Genomic DNA, 18,183 nt, shown 5'->3' on the forward strand with positions numbered 1-18,183 from the left:
ATATAATGATTACCTTTTCAAGTTGAGAGTGAGATTAGGGAGAGGTGACTTGGTTTTGCCTTAGAATAGCAGACTTTTCAGTGTGTTTGTGATGTTTTACTCAGCCTCATGTCCCCGTTTCATGACTTAATTGACACATACAGAAATGCTAAGTTGTAGGGTTGTATTTTGCTGCTGGAGCTGCCTTGCCATACGCCAGAATCCTCAGCTGCAGGCTCTGACTTCATACTCCATCTCTTATTGTTACTGTTTTCAGTTCATGCACGCTTCTGCCTCTCTCTCAGCTTGGGAATGCTTTTCCCTCGATGGGAGGGGAGAGATACATCAATAAAAATGATGGAGCCCCTGAAGAAGGGCAAGTAAAGAGCTGCAATCTCTGCTTGATCTTCTTCTGGTGTGTGTGAGAGTTTCAGGTTTAGAGAAGGGATCACAGCATGTCTAAACCAGGGGTCTGCAACCTGCGGCTCTCCAGATGTTCATGGACTACAACTCCCATCAGCCCCTGCCAGCATGGCCTGATGGGATTTGTAGTCCATGAACATCTGGAGAGCCGCAGGTTGCAGACCCCTGGTCTAAACTATCTTCAGGTGGGTAGCTAGATCTGCCGTAGAAGAGCAAGCTTCAAGATCAGTAGCATCTTAAAAACCAACATAATTTCCAAGGTTTGAGCTTTCCAGGATCAAAGCTCCAGTTGTCAGATGCAAGGGAGCACTGGCTCTTGAAAGCTCATACCCTGGACTCAAATCGTACTCTGAACTGTCATTTTAATGTGCCTTTATACTCAGTTCAGCTGAGTATTCAGAGGGAAATACAGTACGCTCAGGTATAATGCCACTACAATCCTTCCATTTTGCACATTTTTATTTGGTAAGTATTTAGGGTGCATATATAATACAAAACTTCAAAGCAACTTCATGGAGTTGCTAATTTGTACAGGGAAGAGGTGCTCAGCTTGTGTGTTGCCCTCCCATCATGGGAGAAACATGTTCTTTACCCCTTACCTAACTATCGTTTTATACTGTTTCTGCCCTGGCTGTTAGTGGATCTTTTGCTTTGTTTTCAAAGACCCAGCTCCTCCCCCCCCCCCCCCCCCCCCGGGCGCCACACACAGAATGTGTCTTTCTTTCTGGTTATATAATTGTTGAGCAGTAAGACAGAAGTGTCCCCTGCCATATTTTTTCTCTGCTTCACTACTCACTCTGCCCTCCTGTATCTTTATCTGAAGTACCCGAGCCCTTCGGGGGAGGGCGGTATACAAATCAAATAGTACAATACAATACCTTACTTGAAACAAGCCCTATTGAACAAATGTCTCTTAATTTTCACTACTTTGTTCAGAATTAGGAAATTGGTGCCCATAGTGGTGAACACATCCTCCCATGTGCTGCATACAAGATATTCTTGTGTGTGTGTGTGTCTGGGATAGCTGGGGTTGCTGTCCTTGGGCAACTAGGCTAGAGTTAGGGATGGACTTGATGGTGGAGAACCCCCTTCCTAATACTGAGTATAAATTAATGTGGCTGGCTACCACCATCTCTTGCAGAATGTCACTGGGCTTTTGGAGAGGTGTTTTGCTGCAATGGTCTCTCAGTTCCTTGATAAGTGGACATCTTATTAAGTGAATGCAGCTCCAATAGAAGCACTGCTTAGCGTGCATATTTAATACATTCAGTTGTTTGTGAATAAGTCTCCATGTTTGGAGCATTTGTTGCAAACTTAGATGTTGGAGTTCCTGGTATGCCTAAAAATGCTCTCAGGAGATAGCAGGTATACACCAGTGGCTAAGAATATGAGCTACAAATCAGGGAGTATCTGGCTCGAATTCACTAAGTGGCCTTACACAAGCACTTGCTCTTGTACAACAGATGGGGGTATGTGTTGAGTATAAGAGTGATAATACTGGCCTACCTTAGATGGTTGTTGCATGGATTATAGCATGATCTTGTATGAGAAATACTTCAGAATTTTAAAAAGAGTTGTATGAATGCTGAATATTAGAAATGCCATTTATGTCAATAATGGACTTGATGGCCCTTGTGGTCTCTTCCAATTTATGATTCTATGTAGTTGCAATCTCAGCTGATGAGTTTTTGCTCACTATAGCGCATGTTGGCAGAAATGCACGTTGAGTCTCACTTGCATATTTCAGAATCATTTGATTCTTATATATGGCCTCAGTGAATGCACAGTGGAGGGAAAATGAAGTGGTGTGGATGATGCTGGTTTCAGTGAGAGGAGCTGAGCTGCTTTACTGAAAAATTATTTAAAAATCTTTAAAATGATGCAAGTTCATCAGGTTGGAGGTTCATATTGTTGTAGTCACACTTGAGTACCAGTTACACACATATAACTTCTCAAAAACTTGATCATATATTCTCAAGAAGAGCTCAGATGGATATCCCTTTATGTACACTAGAACCACTAATGTAGTTTTAGAGCAATTGTTAAAGCATGGCACTGCTGCTTGGAATTTTAACTTTTAGTGTCTGCCATGGATTCATTATTTTGACCTTGGGGAAGTTTGTGTCTCAGCTTCAGTTCCCCATCTGTATACAGAAGTGATAGAATCCTGCCTCCTTTGATGGAGAGCAAAGGCAAGGATTTTAAGGAATTGGATAATTTAAGTGTTCATAAATGATAAACAGTTGTAAACACAGCAAAAAATGTGCTTTCTCCTGAGGGTAGTTCCTCGCAAGTGTGGCTCAGGAAGGAGAACATTCTAAAGCGGCCCGAGTTACATCTAGAGGGTGGAAAAACTATGTTCAAGAATAAGAATAGTTGCTTAAAGACAACACTACTTGGGCTAGGACAAAGAGTGTAACATTTTTGCAGCCCATAAAGGGGGAAGTTACTCTTGTAAATAAAAACGGGAACTGTAAAGCAGCACTCTGATTCAAAAGGCAAAACAAGTTTCAGATTCTTTCAGAGTACCTTCACTTGAGGTGTAAGAATTTCACTGTGATTCTCTCCCCCCCTCCCCAGTGAATTATCTTGTCTCTAAATATCATGACTCTTACTATATGATTTTCTTCAGACTCCTTGGAATTCAGAAGTTGATGTTTGGTGGCACGAAGTTATGAAAAATGCTAGCAAGGAGTGTGAGCCTGTTTGGTGTGATGCAGAAGATGAATTGTTTATTCTCTACACTTCTGGATCAACAGGGAAACCAAAGGTAAAGTGCTTTATTCCGGGCAATTGCCAAAGTGGGCTGGTGGAGATTTGCAAGCATGTTTATTCAAATATTTATTGCCCTCTTCTTATCAGAAAGAGGACTCAGCATGGCTTTATCACACCACTTCTGACCTGTTCGCTATGTGTCCTCTTGCCATTTGAGGTTTTGCTGGGCTGGGGTGTCAGTGGAACCAGAAGCTTATGTTTACAAATGCTTCACTATAATGCGATGTGTGGTGAGGGTTGTATATTAGGTGAAATATAGCCCACAGACTTGTTCTGGAATGATTGTGTGCAGGCCGTATTCATTACACTGAACAGTTCTTAAGCTTTTGCTGCATGCTATATAGACAAGTCAGTTTATTGATATCTTGTGAAAATGGCTGAAGTGACCTAATCAATTTAATAGGGAATTGTCATCATGAAACAAAACGAAATCATGCCGTACCTCCTTCTTAATAATTCAACTCTGACATGGTGAAGTTGAGAAAGAAGTATTTAAAGACGTGACCACTGAAAAACTTTGGTATAAAGCAGCTCTTGGTATAAAACATTATTTCAACATCCACATTTCTGCAGAGCTCCAGCATCATGAGTATTTAAAAGTGTGGTGTAGTGGTTAAGAGCAGGTGGATTCTAATCTGGATAATCTGGAGAGCCAGGTTGGATTCCCCTCTCCTCCACCTGAGTGGCAGAGGCTCAACTGGTGAACCAGATGTGTTTCTGCACTCCTACATTCCTGCTGAGTGACCTTGGGCTAATCACAGTTTTTCAGAACTCTCTCAACCCCACCTACCTCTCAAGGTGTCTGTTGGGGGAGAGGAAGGGAAAGGAGTTTGTCTCTACAGGACAGAAAGGGGGGTATAAATCCAAACTCCTACTCCTCCTCTTCTTCTAAAAGGGCCAGTTCACCTGAGTAGAAGGTGTATATGAGTACATAATTATAAAACAGGAGATAGCCCTATGAAGAAGAATACTTGTGTAAAATTTGGGGATCTTTCATCAATCTCTAAGTGAAACAGTATTGAAATTCTCTCTATTGGTATGCTTGTTTGTGGTTTCGAAATGAATCAGCTCAGAAGCTGTTGTACAGAAGACTCCAAGCACATGTCTTGTGGTATCCAATCAGTAATAGTCACCAGTGTAGGTTTTCAGTGCTCTCCTTTCTAGTTAGCATTATTGAATTGTGTTGTATTAAGCTGTCAGCAAGGGTACCAAGAGTGCTATTGGCTTGACTTCCCAGCAAGCTGTTATCTGGGGTTTCATCTATCACCTCAACATCATGTTCAGTAACTTTAAACTGAAAGGAGAATCATTTGTAATGTTACTATTATTTAATAACTATAAATATGTTACATGACCTTTGGAAAGGACCCCTGCCTCCTCACCTTTGTTATGAGACTGCAAGTGAACTTGGAATAATTAGAAGTTTGGATTTATACCTAACTTTTCTCAGCCATGAGGAGTCTCAAAGCAGGTTACAGACTCCTCCTCTTTCTCTCCTCAAACAAGCATCTTGTGAGGTAGGTGGGGCTGAGAGAGTTCTGAGAGATCTGTCACTAACCCAAGGTCACCCAGCAGGCTTCATGTGGAGGAGCAGGGAAACACATCCATTTCACCAGCTTAGAATCTGCTCCTCATGTGGAGAAGTGGAAAATCAACCCTGGTTTTCCAGATTAAAACCCACCACTCTCAACCACCTCACCAGAAAAGTGTTACAGTGGTGGAGTTTTCCTATAAAAACAATTTTTTCCCTGTACAAAACTGATCACATAAACTCACCTTTAGTGAGCCGTCATGTTAAAAGTAAACATTTTGTGCTTCAGAATACTATTTTGAAGTATTATTCTTGTAATAGGCAAAGCAGTCTGTGTTCTTTCTTAACAATTTTAATGAATATCTTGTGTTCCTTGTTTCAGGGAGTTGTACATACTATAGGTGGATATATGATTTTTACGGCTGCTACATTTAAATACGTATTTGATCACCATCCTGACGATATTTACTGGTGTACAGCTGACATTGGATGGATAACTGGTCATTCCTACCTCACGTATGGGCCTTTGGCAAATGGGGCAACCAGTGTCTTAGTAAGTTCTATGGTATAAGTTATAGATGTAAGGGAAAAGTGTGTCTGGGAATGCTGAATTCCTTGACAGAAGTTGAATTTGTATGTCATCTCAGGTGCTGATGTGTTTATATCAGTGTCTATAAACATTGTCATCAACGACTTCAGGTCAAGAAAACAATTTAGCAGTGTGGATATATAAAGTTCAGTGTGGTGCCAAAGCCATATCTTGGAACAGAGATTCATGCTGTCCAGAGCCAAGGAGATGGGTTCCATGTTGTGTGATAGCCTTAAAACTGAGTGCCATAATATTTCTCTTTTTCATTCTGCCATTCTTCTGGGAGAATTCGCCAGAGCAGATAAGCCAGCTTGTGCCAGATAGTGAGACTGGTTGCAGTTAACATTTGTGCTGGTCACTATTGTTTGGGCTACAGGACTGCATTTTGCACCACATGCTGGAAGAAGCAACAGTTGAAGTGGTTCTTGCTAACAGTTGTGTCTCCTGCTCAGTTTGAAGGGCTTCCCATTTACCCAGATGTTGGCCGTATGTGGAGCATCATTGACAAGTACAAGGTGACCAAGTTCTACACAGCACCCACTGCCATCCGCCTCCTTATGAAGTATGGAGATGAACCTGTTAGGAAGTAAGCATGACTTCAGGAGAACAGGACAGTGCATGTGTCCTGTATGAACATTTGAAGCTGCCTTATACCTAATCAGACTATTTTCCTATCTAGCTGAATATTGTCTAATCTGACTGGAGCAGGTATCATAGGCTGTTGGATGGAAAAAGCTCTTCAACAACACCTACTGCCTGGGGTCCTCTAACTGGAGACGCCTGGGACTCAGCCTGGGACCTTCTGTGTGCAAAACCAGATGCTGTGTTACGGGGTTTTTCAACAGATAGCCCCTGAGCTAACCTGCAGAATAGCTCGTGCATGCCTTAGATCAGGGGTAGGGAACCTGCGGCTCTCCAGATGTTCAGGAACTACAATTCCCATCAGCCCCTACCAGCATGGCCAATTGGCCATGCTGACAGAGGCTGATGGGAATTGTAGTTCCTGAACATCTGGAGAGCCTCAGGTTCCCTACCCCTGCCTTAGATAGAAGATCCAGGAAAAGATTGCTCTGCTTATCTGATAGCTTCTTTTTGTTGCTTTCCCTAGTTTATATTCTGTTTCTATGACAGAATGAAACTTGAAAGTTTGCCAGGGGAGGGTTGGGGGAGGAAGTACCTCAGGATATTTGTCACTGCTTAGCAGTAGCTCTCATTAAAGAAAAGGTTGGTGACCTCTGTTCTATCACTTAACCCCAGATTATCCAGCATGCATTTAGAATTGGACCAAAGCAAACTGCCTCAGCCTTTATCCACAGGCACTTAAGTTTTGGGAGAATACTTATTTTTAACCTTTTCATTTGTGTTTTGTAACAAACTGATGAAGTGGGGGAGGATAATATTTGACTGGAACTTAGTTTGAGTTCTACTATTGCAGGTGCTAGAAGATACCTGCCCAAATCTTCTCCAGATAACGGTTCTTGCAGTTAGTATCTCTTGGCATGCCTCTCTAAATAACCTTTTCTGGATTTCTAGAACTGACATTCAAATCTAGTATCTAGTGAGTGTCCTCTGTGCTGCAATCTTCCTGGAATGTTCTTAGAACCTTCATGTAGAACCTCCCCCCCCGCCCTCCTTTTATTTTTAAACACGTGTGCTTCTTGTGGCAGGTACAGCAGGAAGTCTCTGAAAGTGTTAGGAACAGTTGGGGAACCCATAAACCCAGAAGCTTGGCTGTGGTACTACAAGGTTGTGGGAGAAGAGAGATGCCCTATAGTGGATACCTTCTGGCAGACAGAGACGGTGAGTTCTTACGCTTGCTTGTTGATGTGAATAGTGGGATCCTCCTTGCTCTTTCCAAGCATTGAGATTTCATCGCCAAATATGCTGGAGTCTGCCTGTAGTATAAGAACTGTTGCTTGGAAATGCGCGGCTCAAAACATATCTCCCATCTCTTTGGTCTGACTTTTGCCAGTATGCTGGTAGGGGCACTGTGTACCGGCATCTGCTTTCCTGTTTTTCTGAGCCAAGCTCTCCTGTATAATTACTCTTCTACTTCATGGCCTTCATTTAGATATGTGAATCAGCATGTTGAGAACTAACCTTCTGCCCTATTCAGACTGTAAAAACATTTAGGTGGTTCTTTTCTAAAGAAATTGATGTTTTCATGACCATTTTTGGTTTTTTTCCTCCAGGGTGGCCATGTGTTGACTCCTCTCCCTGCCGCCACACCAATGAAACCAGGATCTGCAGTGAGTATGGCTCTAGCTTGTTCTTTTTTGTTTGTGGCCATGCTTTTTCCTCTAGTGGTGACTTTGAAATTGTTTCTGGGCAGGGGGCACCACACCTGCATAGTGCTACTCTTAAGAACATACAGAAATACCCAGTGTGGGGTGACTGTATGTTGATAAGCTTTCCTCCCTGTTTGAATGCTGACCAGCAGCATTTACTGTTATCTTAACGTTACATACCCTTCTGTGGTGAATTCTTTAATATGGGCATATACACAAAGTTCAATATCTTACTCAGTTCTGGGCTAACTTCCTTTCCCAAGTCCAGCTTCTGTCTTCTTTTTTCTGGGATAAAGTGTGTACTTTTCCAATTCTTTAAAATTTTGCTGCGAATTTTCTTTGGCAGACATTCCCTTTCTTTGGGGTGGTTCCTGCTGTGCTGGATGAAGCTGGGGAAGAGCTGGAAGGAGAAGCAGAAGGCTACCTGGTAAGAAGTTCTTATTGTTGCTAGCTGAACCCCATCATTGTTGAAAGTGTGTTATGAGCCACGGAGTATGATTCCCATTTTGCCAAAGCCTGTCCCATAACACAATTCTTGTGATCTGTAGTGGCTTTTATCTGCCTGGTAGGGTGATCATGCTTTTCAGGAGGGGCTGCAGTTCAGCACTCTCAGGGTACTGAACTGGTCTCAGATTAGATCAGAGTTGCCTTGTTGGAGGAGAGAAGATTTGCAATATTGCATAAAGGGGCATGCAAGTAGTTTTCCAAAAGGAGGAAAGCATTGTCGAACATGTTGGCAGAATGGGCTGTGGCCCAGAGCAGAGTTATAGTGACTGAAAGGCAATGGGTTTTTTTGTTGTTTGAACACTGCGTAGTTTCTGAGACTAGTTGCTGCAGTGCTGTTTATGAAAGCTGAAACAATTCTTTCCGTGTTTTATGGGTCATGGTTCTGTTACAGGGGGTACAAGTGTAGCGATGTGCTTCCTTTCAAGTCCTGAGCATTGAAATGTTTGAAATACCATTGTGCTTGGAACTGTGCTGTGCATTGCCTGCACCATGGCCAGGGGGTCACATGCCTGTTCTTCCTCCAACAAGAAGCTCAGGACATAGTGTGTAACAGGCTGTGATACACCTCTGAAGATGCCAGCCACAGATGCAGGCGAAACGTTAGGAACAAGATCCACCAGACCACGGCCACACAGTCCGGAAAACCCACAACAACCAGCAAGCTCAGGATTATTGTGTAAAGTGGGTTAGCCTGAGAAACCCACTTCACACAAGTGTGCTATATACTTCAGTGAGGATTTGAGCACACTCTTCTCATCCCAAATCCACTTCTTTGTCCACTAATCCATAAAGCCAGTGGTTAGCGAGGAGATCCAGAAGCAGATGTTGTACATAGCCATGCAGAAAAATAGTTCGGAAGTGTTCTCCAATTAGAAAGAGGAAAAAAATTGCATCTCTAGGTATACTCTACCCTTCTTCACCTTTTAATAAAGTCTTTTCTCTAACCTCTCCTTTAGGTTTTTAAGCAACCCTGGCCTGGAATAATGCGCACAGTGTACAAAAACCACCAGCGGTTTGAGACCACTTACTTCAAGAAGTTTCCTGGTTACTACGTGACTGGAGACGGTAAGGCTCCAACACAACATCTTGGAGTCAGGTGTATTGATGTCCTAATGAGCTTGCTCTCCCCTAACATAGAAGGGGGAACCTTTACATCCACAAGATGCCTTGGCTACTTCTGGGTCAGGGCAGCTTCCTTACAGTGTCCAATTTATTGGTCTTTTTTCAGGCTGCAAGAGAGATAAAGATGGTTATTACTGGATCACTGGTCGAATTGATGATATGCTGAATGTTTCAGGTAAGAGCAAAGTCCTCCAGTATTTGCAAAAAGTTGGACCTACTTGAAAAACATCTTTAAAACATGGCAAAGTTCATAATATCGTGAACCTTTGTTGGGTATGAAATATTTCCTCCCTGAGTAGTTTGTCCCCCCCCCCAAAAAAAACCCCACCCCCAAACAAACAAAATCCTGCATTCAGTCATTGTTGAGAAGTATAAACTGCAGCAGATGGATAAAGAGAGTTCAAGAGCAGCACTTGGCACACCAGTATGCTAAATGGGGGCATGATTCAGCTGATGTTGAGCCACTGTGGATGAGATGAGAACCAGCATTGGCTTTGAGCTGTAAAAACAATTAGGACTCTGAGAAGTAAACTCTGAAGTCACTGAAAATTGTATCAGTGCTTCTAGTAGTAGGGAAGAAGTGAAAAGGTAAAAGAACAGCTTCATACTTATCTGCCTAGATTATCCTGAATATAAAACAGATCTAGATTAGAAATACAGGTTTCATTTTGTACAGTGATTGATAAAATTCATATAATGCATTTTGTTGCCTAATGGGGAAATTGCCTTGCATTAGAGATATCTTCTGCAGGATGAGCTTTGAGCAGTCAGCCAAACACTTAAGTGTCTGAATACTTCCTTATGCATTCAGGGACATATGCAAATAATATCTGTATTAGAATTGCTATCCCAGTACCTAAAGTAAAGGGCATTCAGTTTCACAAAAGGCACTTGCATCAGCTATTTCCCCCTGTCTTTTTTGAAATGTCTTTTTTGAAATGTCCATATTAAGCAAAAATTCCATCAAAATATTTTCTTTTTTTGGTTGTAGTATCTCCATGACCATTTAGGAATGCTGACATCAGCCAGTGTTACCAATATTATCATAATCTGGGACTCAACTGCTTCTCACATTGTGCATTATCTTTTAATATTTGTGAACCATTGTGGTGTGGTGGTTGGCTATGTCTCAGTGGTAGAGCATTCAGAAAGTCCCGGGTTCAACCCCCAGCATCTCCAATAAAAAGATACAAGTAGGAAGTGGTATGAAAGATATTCTGGAATTCAGATTAGACAACATTGACTTTGACCAATATTCTGGCTTGATATAAGGCCCTTGATGTGCTTGTGTGTTGTGTTGGGTTAGGACTGGGGAGGCTTGTGTTCAAAACCTTATTCAACCTGGAGGATTTCTGGGTGATGCTGGATTGTCCACTCTTTCTTGGCCTATCCTATCAAGTTGTTAGGATAAAATGGAGGAGAGGGAACACTGTATGCCAGTCTGTTTCTTAGGGGGAAGCATGGGAGAAGAATGTCACATAAATGATATAGAAGATGCCTTGTCACTCAGGTCAGCTTATTTCTTCCTGCTTGCAGGACACTTGTTGAGCACTGCGGAAGTAGAATCAGCTCTGGTGGAACACTCGGCCGTTGCCGAGGCAGCTGTGGTGAGCCATCCGCATCCAGTGAAGGGAGAGTGCCTCTACTGCTTTGTGACTCTAAGGGACGGTCACGAGTTCACAAAGAATTTGATGGATGAACTGAAGAAGCAAGGTGACCATGTCAGATTTTCCCATGTTGTTTGGCTGAAGGATCGCTTTACTGAGTGAAAGGCATACATCAGGCAGGGTCGAGTGAAGTCGTGTGGGTTTGAAAAGACTTTGATCGGGATCACATTTACAGCACAGTTTTCTTGATATTTTGTTAGCCTGTTCAGCAAATGGGAACCCCTGTGATAACTCAGAAGAGAATCCCCTCAGGAAGAGACACCATGCAGCTCTGCTGTGATCTTTTGCAGTTCAACCCTGCCCTGTGGCAATTCACTTTCTCCCTTATTCTTGCTGACAAGGCATTTTTCTGGCAAAAATTATGTGCCAGGTATGAAGGAAGATTTCTAAGAATGACCGGCAGCTGTTAGATACCTCAACAATGGTAGATACAGTGGCTATAAACCACCTGACGAGACATTTTTCAAATAAAAGGGTCATGTTGACTCTTCCAGAAACTAAAATTAGCTTTGCTGGCCTTGTTGTTTCTCATGTGGTGCCTTCTGTGCCAGCTGGCAGCCATCAGTATGTCCGAGGGCTGGCTGATTGTCCCGTGAACAGGGCTTGGGTTCTTCAAAGGGGACATGTGCCCAGCAGCCTTCCAGCTCCCACTGCCAGTGTTGTTGCTGGGTAGAAGGTGAATGACAGTGGCTGGCCAGTCTCCAAGCTGGCCCTTGCTATTTCAGGCATTTACTGAGCTTGTGCTGTTATGACAACAGTAAAAACTAAATGAACGATCTTTTAATAAGTAGAGGACGGCTTTCCTAGAGCTTCTTTGCCTTATGTGTGAGAAGTATGAATGTGCCTGTAAGCAGTAGTTACTCCCTGCAGTTCTTGGGTACATCTCTTGGGCCCCTTCCGCACATGCAGAATAATGTACTTTCAATGCACTTTGCAGCTGTATTTCGCTGAGCGAAATAGCAAAATCCACTTGTAAACAATTGTGAAAGTGGATTGAAAGTGCATTATTTTGCCTGTGCGGAAGGGGCCTTGGTCTTTCATCATAGGCAGGATTTTGGAAGGCAGAATGAAAAGATATGATACTTTATTGCTGCTAAAGACACTTAGCATTTTTAGGACTCCAAAAAAGGCACAATATATCCAGCTGCTATGGGAGCTTGTGCTTAGAATAGCCAATTTTGAGGATATGTGCATATTTTATGCATTCTAGGGGATCTTGGGCTTCCTCAGTGAGAAACTCAATAGACATATTATCAGTGCAAAGCTAGAGCGTGTAGTGTGTGTGTGTGCGCTAGCTAAAGGAACTTTAGAACTCACCCTGATTTCTCTAGTGCACAGCTGCTCCATGGAAAGGTTAAGAAGTACCATTTAAGTCTTTTAGGAAATGAAACATTAAAAAACTCTGAAGAGTTATACTGTCAGGCTAGCATCTAGGTTCAGGTATGCACTCTCAACCTGGCCTACTTCATTGGGTAGTTGTGAGGATAAAATGGAGAACTATATAAGGTGCTTTGGGTCACCTTTGTGGGGATTAGTGAGATATAAATGAAGTCAATAAATAAACCTTATTTCAACCCCAAATGAAAATATAAAGGAAGAGTTCACTTCATAACTTTCTAAATTTCGGTGTTGCAGACAAGTTTTCCAAAGCCTGCTTCTTTTGTGTAGCAATGGGACATCCATAGCCAAAGATGGAGAGTTCATTTCTTGCTTTGAAAAGCCCAGTTTTTTCATCCTCCACTCATGAGGGAATGTGTCCAACAGACTCTCCTAACTTGGTGGGACGTCAGTGCTTTGTGTGAATCCTGTTTGTTTCCTGCCAAGTCCGGGAGGCAAGTCTTAAACATACTTCCTGTCAGGGGGAGCTTTGAGTTCCTCAAATTTCTTGTCCTCTGAAATGTACTGAGCTGATTATGGCGTTGCAGCTAACATCACTGTCTCCATTGCAGTTAGAGGAAAGATTGGACCTATCGCAACTCCAGACTATATTCAGAATGCTCCTGGTCTTCCTAAAACCCGTTCAGGTATGGTTTTGATTTCTCTGTGGTATGCACACAGGAAGCACAGCTCCTGGCCCTTGTTTCATATTTTTCCTTTTGAAATAGGTAGAGGGAGGATTTGGCAAGTTCATAAAGTTGTCGATAAAGGCACCGTACCTCCCAGGTTAACCTAAGAGAGGTGTGCAAAGCCACACCTGGCCAAATCCTCCTGTTTTTGCTCTGGGGTTTGCTGAATTTATCATGCCTAACGATTAATTTTGAGTAGCAGGAAGGATTGCAAGCAGTCCATCAGGGAGCACGATAAATGCCGATATAGATTATCAGAAGGGAATTAGCCTGCAGGCACTCCAGGACTAGGGAGAACTTGCTTTTGATCAATTTCTTCTTCATACAGGTGTGTGATTCCTCCTTTAGCATACATGTACCTTGAATAGTTGACTGAAGTTTGTGGAGCTGCTAGGCGAGGAAGAATAGGCTAATAATTTCAGATTTGTCACAAACTTTTAATTCTTCACAGAGACCTTGTGATGCTTTAATGTTCAGAATCACTGTGTGTGTCAGTGTGAATTGTGCTGAAGTGCCAATGTCCTAAAAAAGCCTATCAGGCTTTTGTTTTGTAAAACATTGCAGTTCTTTACTCTTAGCAAAAGAACAATTGATGCTGAGCTGCCGTTTCTTTGCAGGTAAAATTATGCGGCGGGTATTGAGGAAGATTGCCAAAAATGACCGGGAACTGGGTGATACCTCAACAGTGGCAGATCCAGCAGTCATAAACCACCTTTTCAACAATAGATGTGAAACAATACTGTAGCAGGGCCATCCTAGGGAAAACAGCAATAGAACAGGAAACTTGGTGAGAATATGAGCACTATCGCAGACAATGACTGTATATTCTTCCAGGAAGAGAAGTTGCCCCATGCTGAGCGGAATGTAAGATGATGTAAATGAAGACAAGAAACTGGTGCTCCAAGACCCAGTCCTCATTTTGTGTTGTCGATCTAGCTGTTTGTGTCCCTGCAGAATTGTGTGCGTTATGTTGTAGACCAATGCGTCATATCTGAAATTCCATCCTGACTCATATTGTACAGAGCAACTAACATTTTAATCATCATAAACTTCTTTCATATCTTTTTTTAAAACCTACTTCAATGGGCAGAGTTTAGGAGGCTGAAGTAATCAGATGGAAAGATGGCCTTCCACCTGAGCTGTAGTTACCAGCCTTTAAAAAGCTTTGCAAGACCAACAGACTGGTGAAGAACCTTCATGCTGAGGCAGACTTATTGGAACAAAACTTTAGCAATCTAGCATTCACTTTAAACTAATAAAACTCTGGCTGAATGTCATAGACTATGAAAATGTTTAGAGAATTGTAATGAAACTGTAAAATTGGGAAAAAAATTCTATTTGATTTTGGTATGGGGTTGCCTTGTTAGTGGCAGTAATCTTCCTCCCTAAAGGGTGCAGTGATATCTAGGTATTTGGGGGCTCATAGTATGTTTGTGTGTAGGTGAATTTTCTCACAGCAATTGTTCTTTACTGGTGGTGGATATTACTGCAAGAGGAAATGCCCACACAGAGGATGGTTCTCAAATTTGCTGTGGTACTTGGGGCAGTGCCAGAACCAGTGGAATCTGAAAGCAGCACCAATTCAGCAGCCATCTTCTCCTTGTGAGGCCCTCAGTTACATCGGGAAAAGCATGAACTGGGCCATTATGTGGATAATCACAGTGATTCTTATTAGTGATTATGACAGCTAGAAAGAACTACTGCAGTTTTTGTATGTCAAAGAACAAGGTGCTTGAGAAAGGAAAAAACATATCCTTTCTAATATAGATGAATACAGCCGTAGTTGACAGCCCGCTAAAGGCATCATGAAGGTCAACAAGATTTGATCCTTATCAGATAATCAGTTCCTTAGTGTTGTGGCACAGGAAAAAATGGTCAAATCAGATATCGGCAGAGATATGATGGAGATATGCAACTGTGGGAAAACACAAAACAAGCCCTTTGGTAAGTACGATAGCAAGAATAATGTTCATGTTTTAACACTGTAATAGAACCATGGACATCAGCGACGGGTGTGGGGATATCCTTCCTCTATGATTTTGTATTGGAAAAAACCTTGTATGTAAACTTCTACCAAAAGTTAGGTGTTAAATCTCAGCTATGATCACAGTGTTGTGCCATTGGAAAGTGTCTGCTTTACCCATGTAATACTTTGCAAATTGGAACTGCCTAAAAACAACACATCCTACAAACCATATCCTATGTTGCCCTGATCTTAGCTCATCTTATTTCTTACCTACTGTTTAGTATTCTAAATGCACTTGTCTGTGGTCTGCAACATCAGTGTATATATTTAATCCCCATATCCTACAGCATTAAAGCTAGGCCTGTGGCTGCTGTGTGCTGTTAATAGGAAACAAGTCCTTTACTTTTAATCTTGGTCTGATATGTATTTTTGTTTGGGAAATGGCTAGAATTCTGTTTTTAATTGAAATTAAAATCAAAGAATAAATCTATAAACCCTTGAAGGTTGTGTGTGTGTGTGTGTGTGTGTGTTTTGTTTTTAGGGGAGCCCTATTAGGCTTTTGTTTTGTAAAACAAAAAATAGGTTGTATAATATAGACCAGGATTTGCAGATTCTTTGGACACGAGTGTCCAATCTTATGCTGGTTTTGATGTCTATGTATAAGTGTAACAGATGAGGAAGCAAGGATTTCCTGGTAAGAATTTGTCCTTTCATAAGAAACTCTTGCTGGTCATAAGCAGTATTATCCTGCCTCCCAGTACAAGATTATTGGAGTTGGACTCGATGGCCCTTGTGGTCTCTTCCAATTCTATGATTCTGTGGAAAAATAGCAGTGTTGGATGGTTGACTGTATGGCATTATACCTTGCTTAGTCCATCCCCTCCCAAATTCCACCCTCCCCAAACTCCATTCCCAAATTTCCAGGACTTTCCGAAGCTGGAGTTGGCAACCCTTCAGAAAGGGTAGGATAAAAATGCAGATAATAAATTTGGTTGAAATTTTGACCCTAAATCTACACCACTCAGTTTAAAAATGTTCAGTAGAATTATAATCATGTATTCTAATTATTCCATTTCAATGTCTCATGGAGGAAACCTGAGAGATGAGTCTGGGCTTTGTCAGCTTCCAAGGTTTCAGATTTCTTTATCATGCTGTTCACTAGTTTTTAGATAGTTCTAATTTAATTGCACTCAGGTTACTGAGGTCATTTGATCATGCATATATATGTGCATATTTGGAAGAGAATGCAAATCATGTGTTGAACAAAGATGAGACTGGGAACTGGTCTAGAGTATTTGTGTTACAGGACTGGACTTAAAATGCTTCATGGATATAATAAGGTTTCACATCCAATATCAGCCGCCATTTAGAAGTGATTAAACTGTTTGTTGCAAACTCATAGTGCTGGAACTTAAGAGCAAAAATATTGTTTTCTCCAGCAATGGTGAAAGGTACTGTTTTACTAGGTGTGCCTCCTCCCTGCTCTGTGGACAGGGCATATGTAAATTTCTTGCAAATGTTTCCACTATCCCAAGGAGGTGCTCCACCACACTGGTCCATGCCCTGTCCACTCCTTAGGTCAGGGGTAGGGAACTTTTAACACTCAAAGAGCCATTTGGACCCGTTTTCCATGGGAAAAGAAAACACTTGGAGCCGCAAATAATTTTTGACAATTAAAATAAAGATAACACTGTATATATTGGGGTATTTACCTTTTACTCCGCTCATTCTGAGAAGCGCATGGATGCGTCCGCCCTGCTGCCTGCAGGGTGGGCAAGGATGGGGCCAGTGGCTCGGCCTCGCCGGCCACTGGGAAAGCACCCGCCTTGCTCCAACGGGGCAGGTGAGAGGGGAAGCCCGCAGCGCGGCCCAGCCGGCTGCGAGCAGTTGGTGCGCCCGCCCTGCTGCCTGCAGGACAGGCAAGGATGGGGCCAGCGGCTCGGCTCATGGAGCCGCAGTGCAAGGGCAGAAGAGCCGCATGCGGCTCTCGAGCCGCAGGTTCCCTACCCCTGCCTTAGGTGGATAAGCTTCCATAGTTCTCCCACCTTGCTTATTGAAAACACAAGCAAGGACTTCTGGGAAGATACAGCTTCTTGTTCAGTCTGAGTTGTTGTTAGCTCTTGGCTGCACTCATTGAAAGGGCTAATAGCTGGCTAAACAGTAGACTAGGTCTTACTTTGGACTCAACTTTTTTTTGTGAGAACTTTAGTTTGACAGGTGGGCTAGTTTGAGTTTATGTCGTTTTGACTGATAAAATCCAGGATCAGTGTTTACAAGCAAGCCATTTCAGTAGAAGAGGCTGCCTCTCTCCCCCCCCCCCCTTTCTTTTAAGCTTCCTACTTTTGGTTTCTTCTGTTTTAAATTTTCCTTTTGGACCTGCAGTAAAAAAATATTTTGAGTGTTGAAGGATTTCTTTCTACAAAAGATAGCTCTACCAAGAAATAAAGAGAAGCTTTGTTGGAACAATATTAAATGGATTTGAAGATTCTCAGATTTAAAACATTAAAGATGGAGTTATCCTCCATTGGGAAGGTATGCAGATTTTCCCTCACTTGGGGAGGTATGTGGACTTTCTCTCGGTTGAGAGAACCTATTGAGATGATTTATAAGCATCCTTTCGGTAAAACCCATCATTTGAGTTTTATTTAGTCTTTTGCAATGGAGTATGCTTACAGGGATTTTTGTAAGTTTGGTTAGAACTTTCCTCCGGTTGCCTAGCTGGAAACAGCTTCATACCAAAACTTTTTCTAAAGACCCCTTAAAATATCAGGGATTAAATAGATCCCAAATTTGTCAGCGTTATGGAACAATTACGTTGCTAGATACTTCTTTATAGAAATTACTAAAACATTAATAAAAATGCATGAGGATATATTGGTATGTTAAGAATATCCTGGTTTACTTTTTTATATATGAGAAGTATTTTTAAAAAAATAAAAATATGAAAAATTTGCTTATTTTTTTCATAAGTATTAGATTTGCAAAAAGGTAACAATTTTGGACATTGATTTATACTTAGACTTCAAAAACACTAATGATCAATTTTTAACCAGGCCTTAAAATTAAAGCTGTAATAGTATAATGATCTTATAAGAAACTTTTTCTTAACAGTTCATAATAATAAAAATACAAGAGTACTTGTTGAGGAAGTTTAAAAATTGGTTATTTTGATATGTGATGGATTTGTAAAAAGACAAAACATTTGGATACTAATTTACACTGAAACATTAAGAATTACCAAAGATTAATCTTTAGATGGGTCTTAAAATG

General features: G+C 41.7%; 1 protein-coding gene across 2 annotated transcripts in view; it reads left to right on the forward strand.

Annotated features, from left to right (window-relative positions):
• Positions 1–15,412, forward strand: part of ACSS2 (acyl-CoA synthetase short chain family member 2) — a 49,278-nt gene extending 33,866 nt beyond the window's left edge. For both annotated transcript variants that reach the window (XM_048495923.1, XM_048495924.1), the window contains 11 exons: positions 3,035–3,172; positions 5,091–5,261; positions 5,750–5,883; positions 6,965–7,097; positions 7,490–7,546; positions 7,932–8,012; positions 9,049–9,157; positions 9,321–9,389; positions 10,751–10,927; positions 12,831–12,905; positions 13,565–15,412. In XM_048495923.1, the coding sequence (XP_048351880.1) occupies positions 3,035–3,172; positions 5,091–5,261; positions 5,750–5,883; positions 6,965–7,097; positions 7,490–7,546; positions 7,932–8,012; positions 9,049–9,157; positions 9,321–9,389; positions 10,751–10,927; positions 12,831–12,905; positions 13,565–13,692 (1,272 nt within the window). In that variant the 3' untranslated portion in view covers positions 13,693–15,412. The remainder of the gene's footprint in view (positions 1–3,034; positions 3,173–5,090; positions 5,262–5,749; positions 5,884–6,964; positions 7,098–7,489; positions 7,547–7,931; positions 8,013–9,048; positions 9,158–9,320; positions 9,390–10,750; positions 10,928–12,830; positions 12,906–13,564) is intronic.
• Positions 15,413–18,183: the final 2,771 nt, after the last annotated feature.

Source organism: Sphaerodactylus townsendi, linkage group LG05, assembly GCF_021028975.2.
Source record: "Sphaerodactylus townsendi isolate TG3544 linkage group LG05, MPM_Stown_v2.3, whole genome shotgun sequence".
NCBI lineage: Eukaryota > Metazoa > Chordata > Lepidosauria > Squamata > Sphaerodactylidae > Sphaerodactylus > Sphaerodactylus townsendi.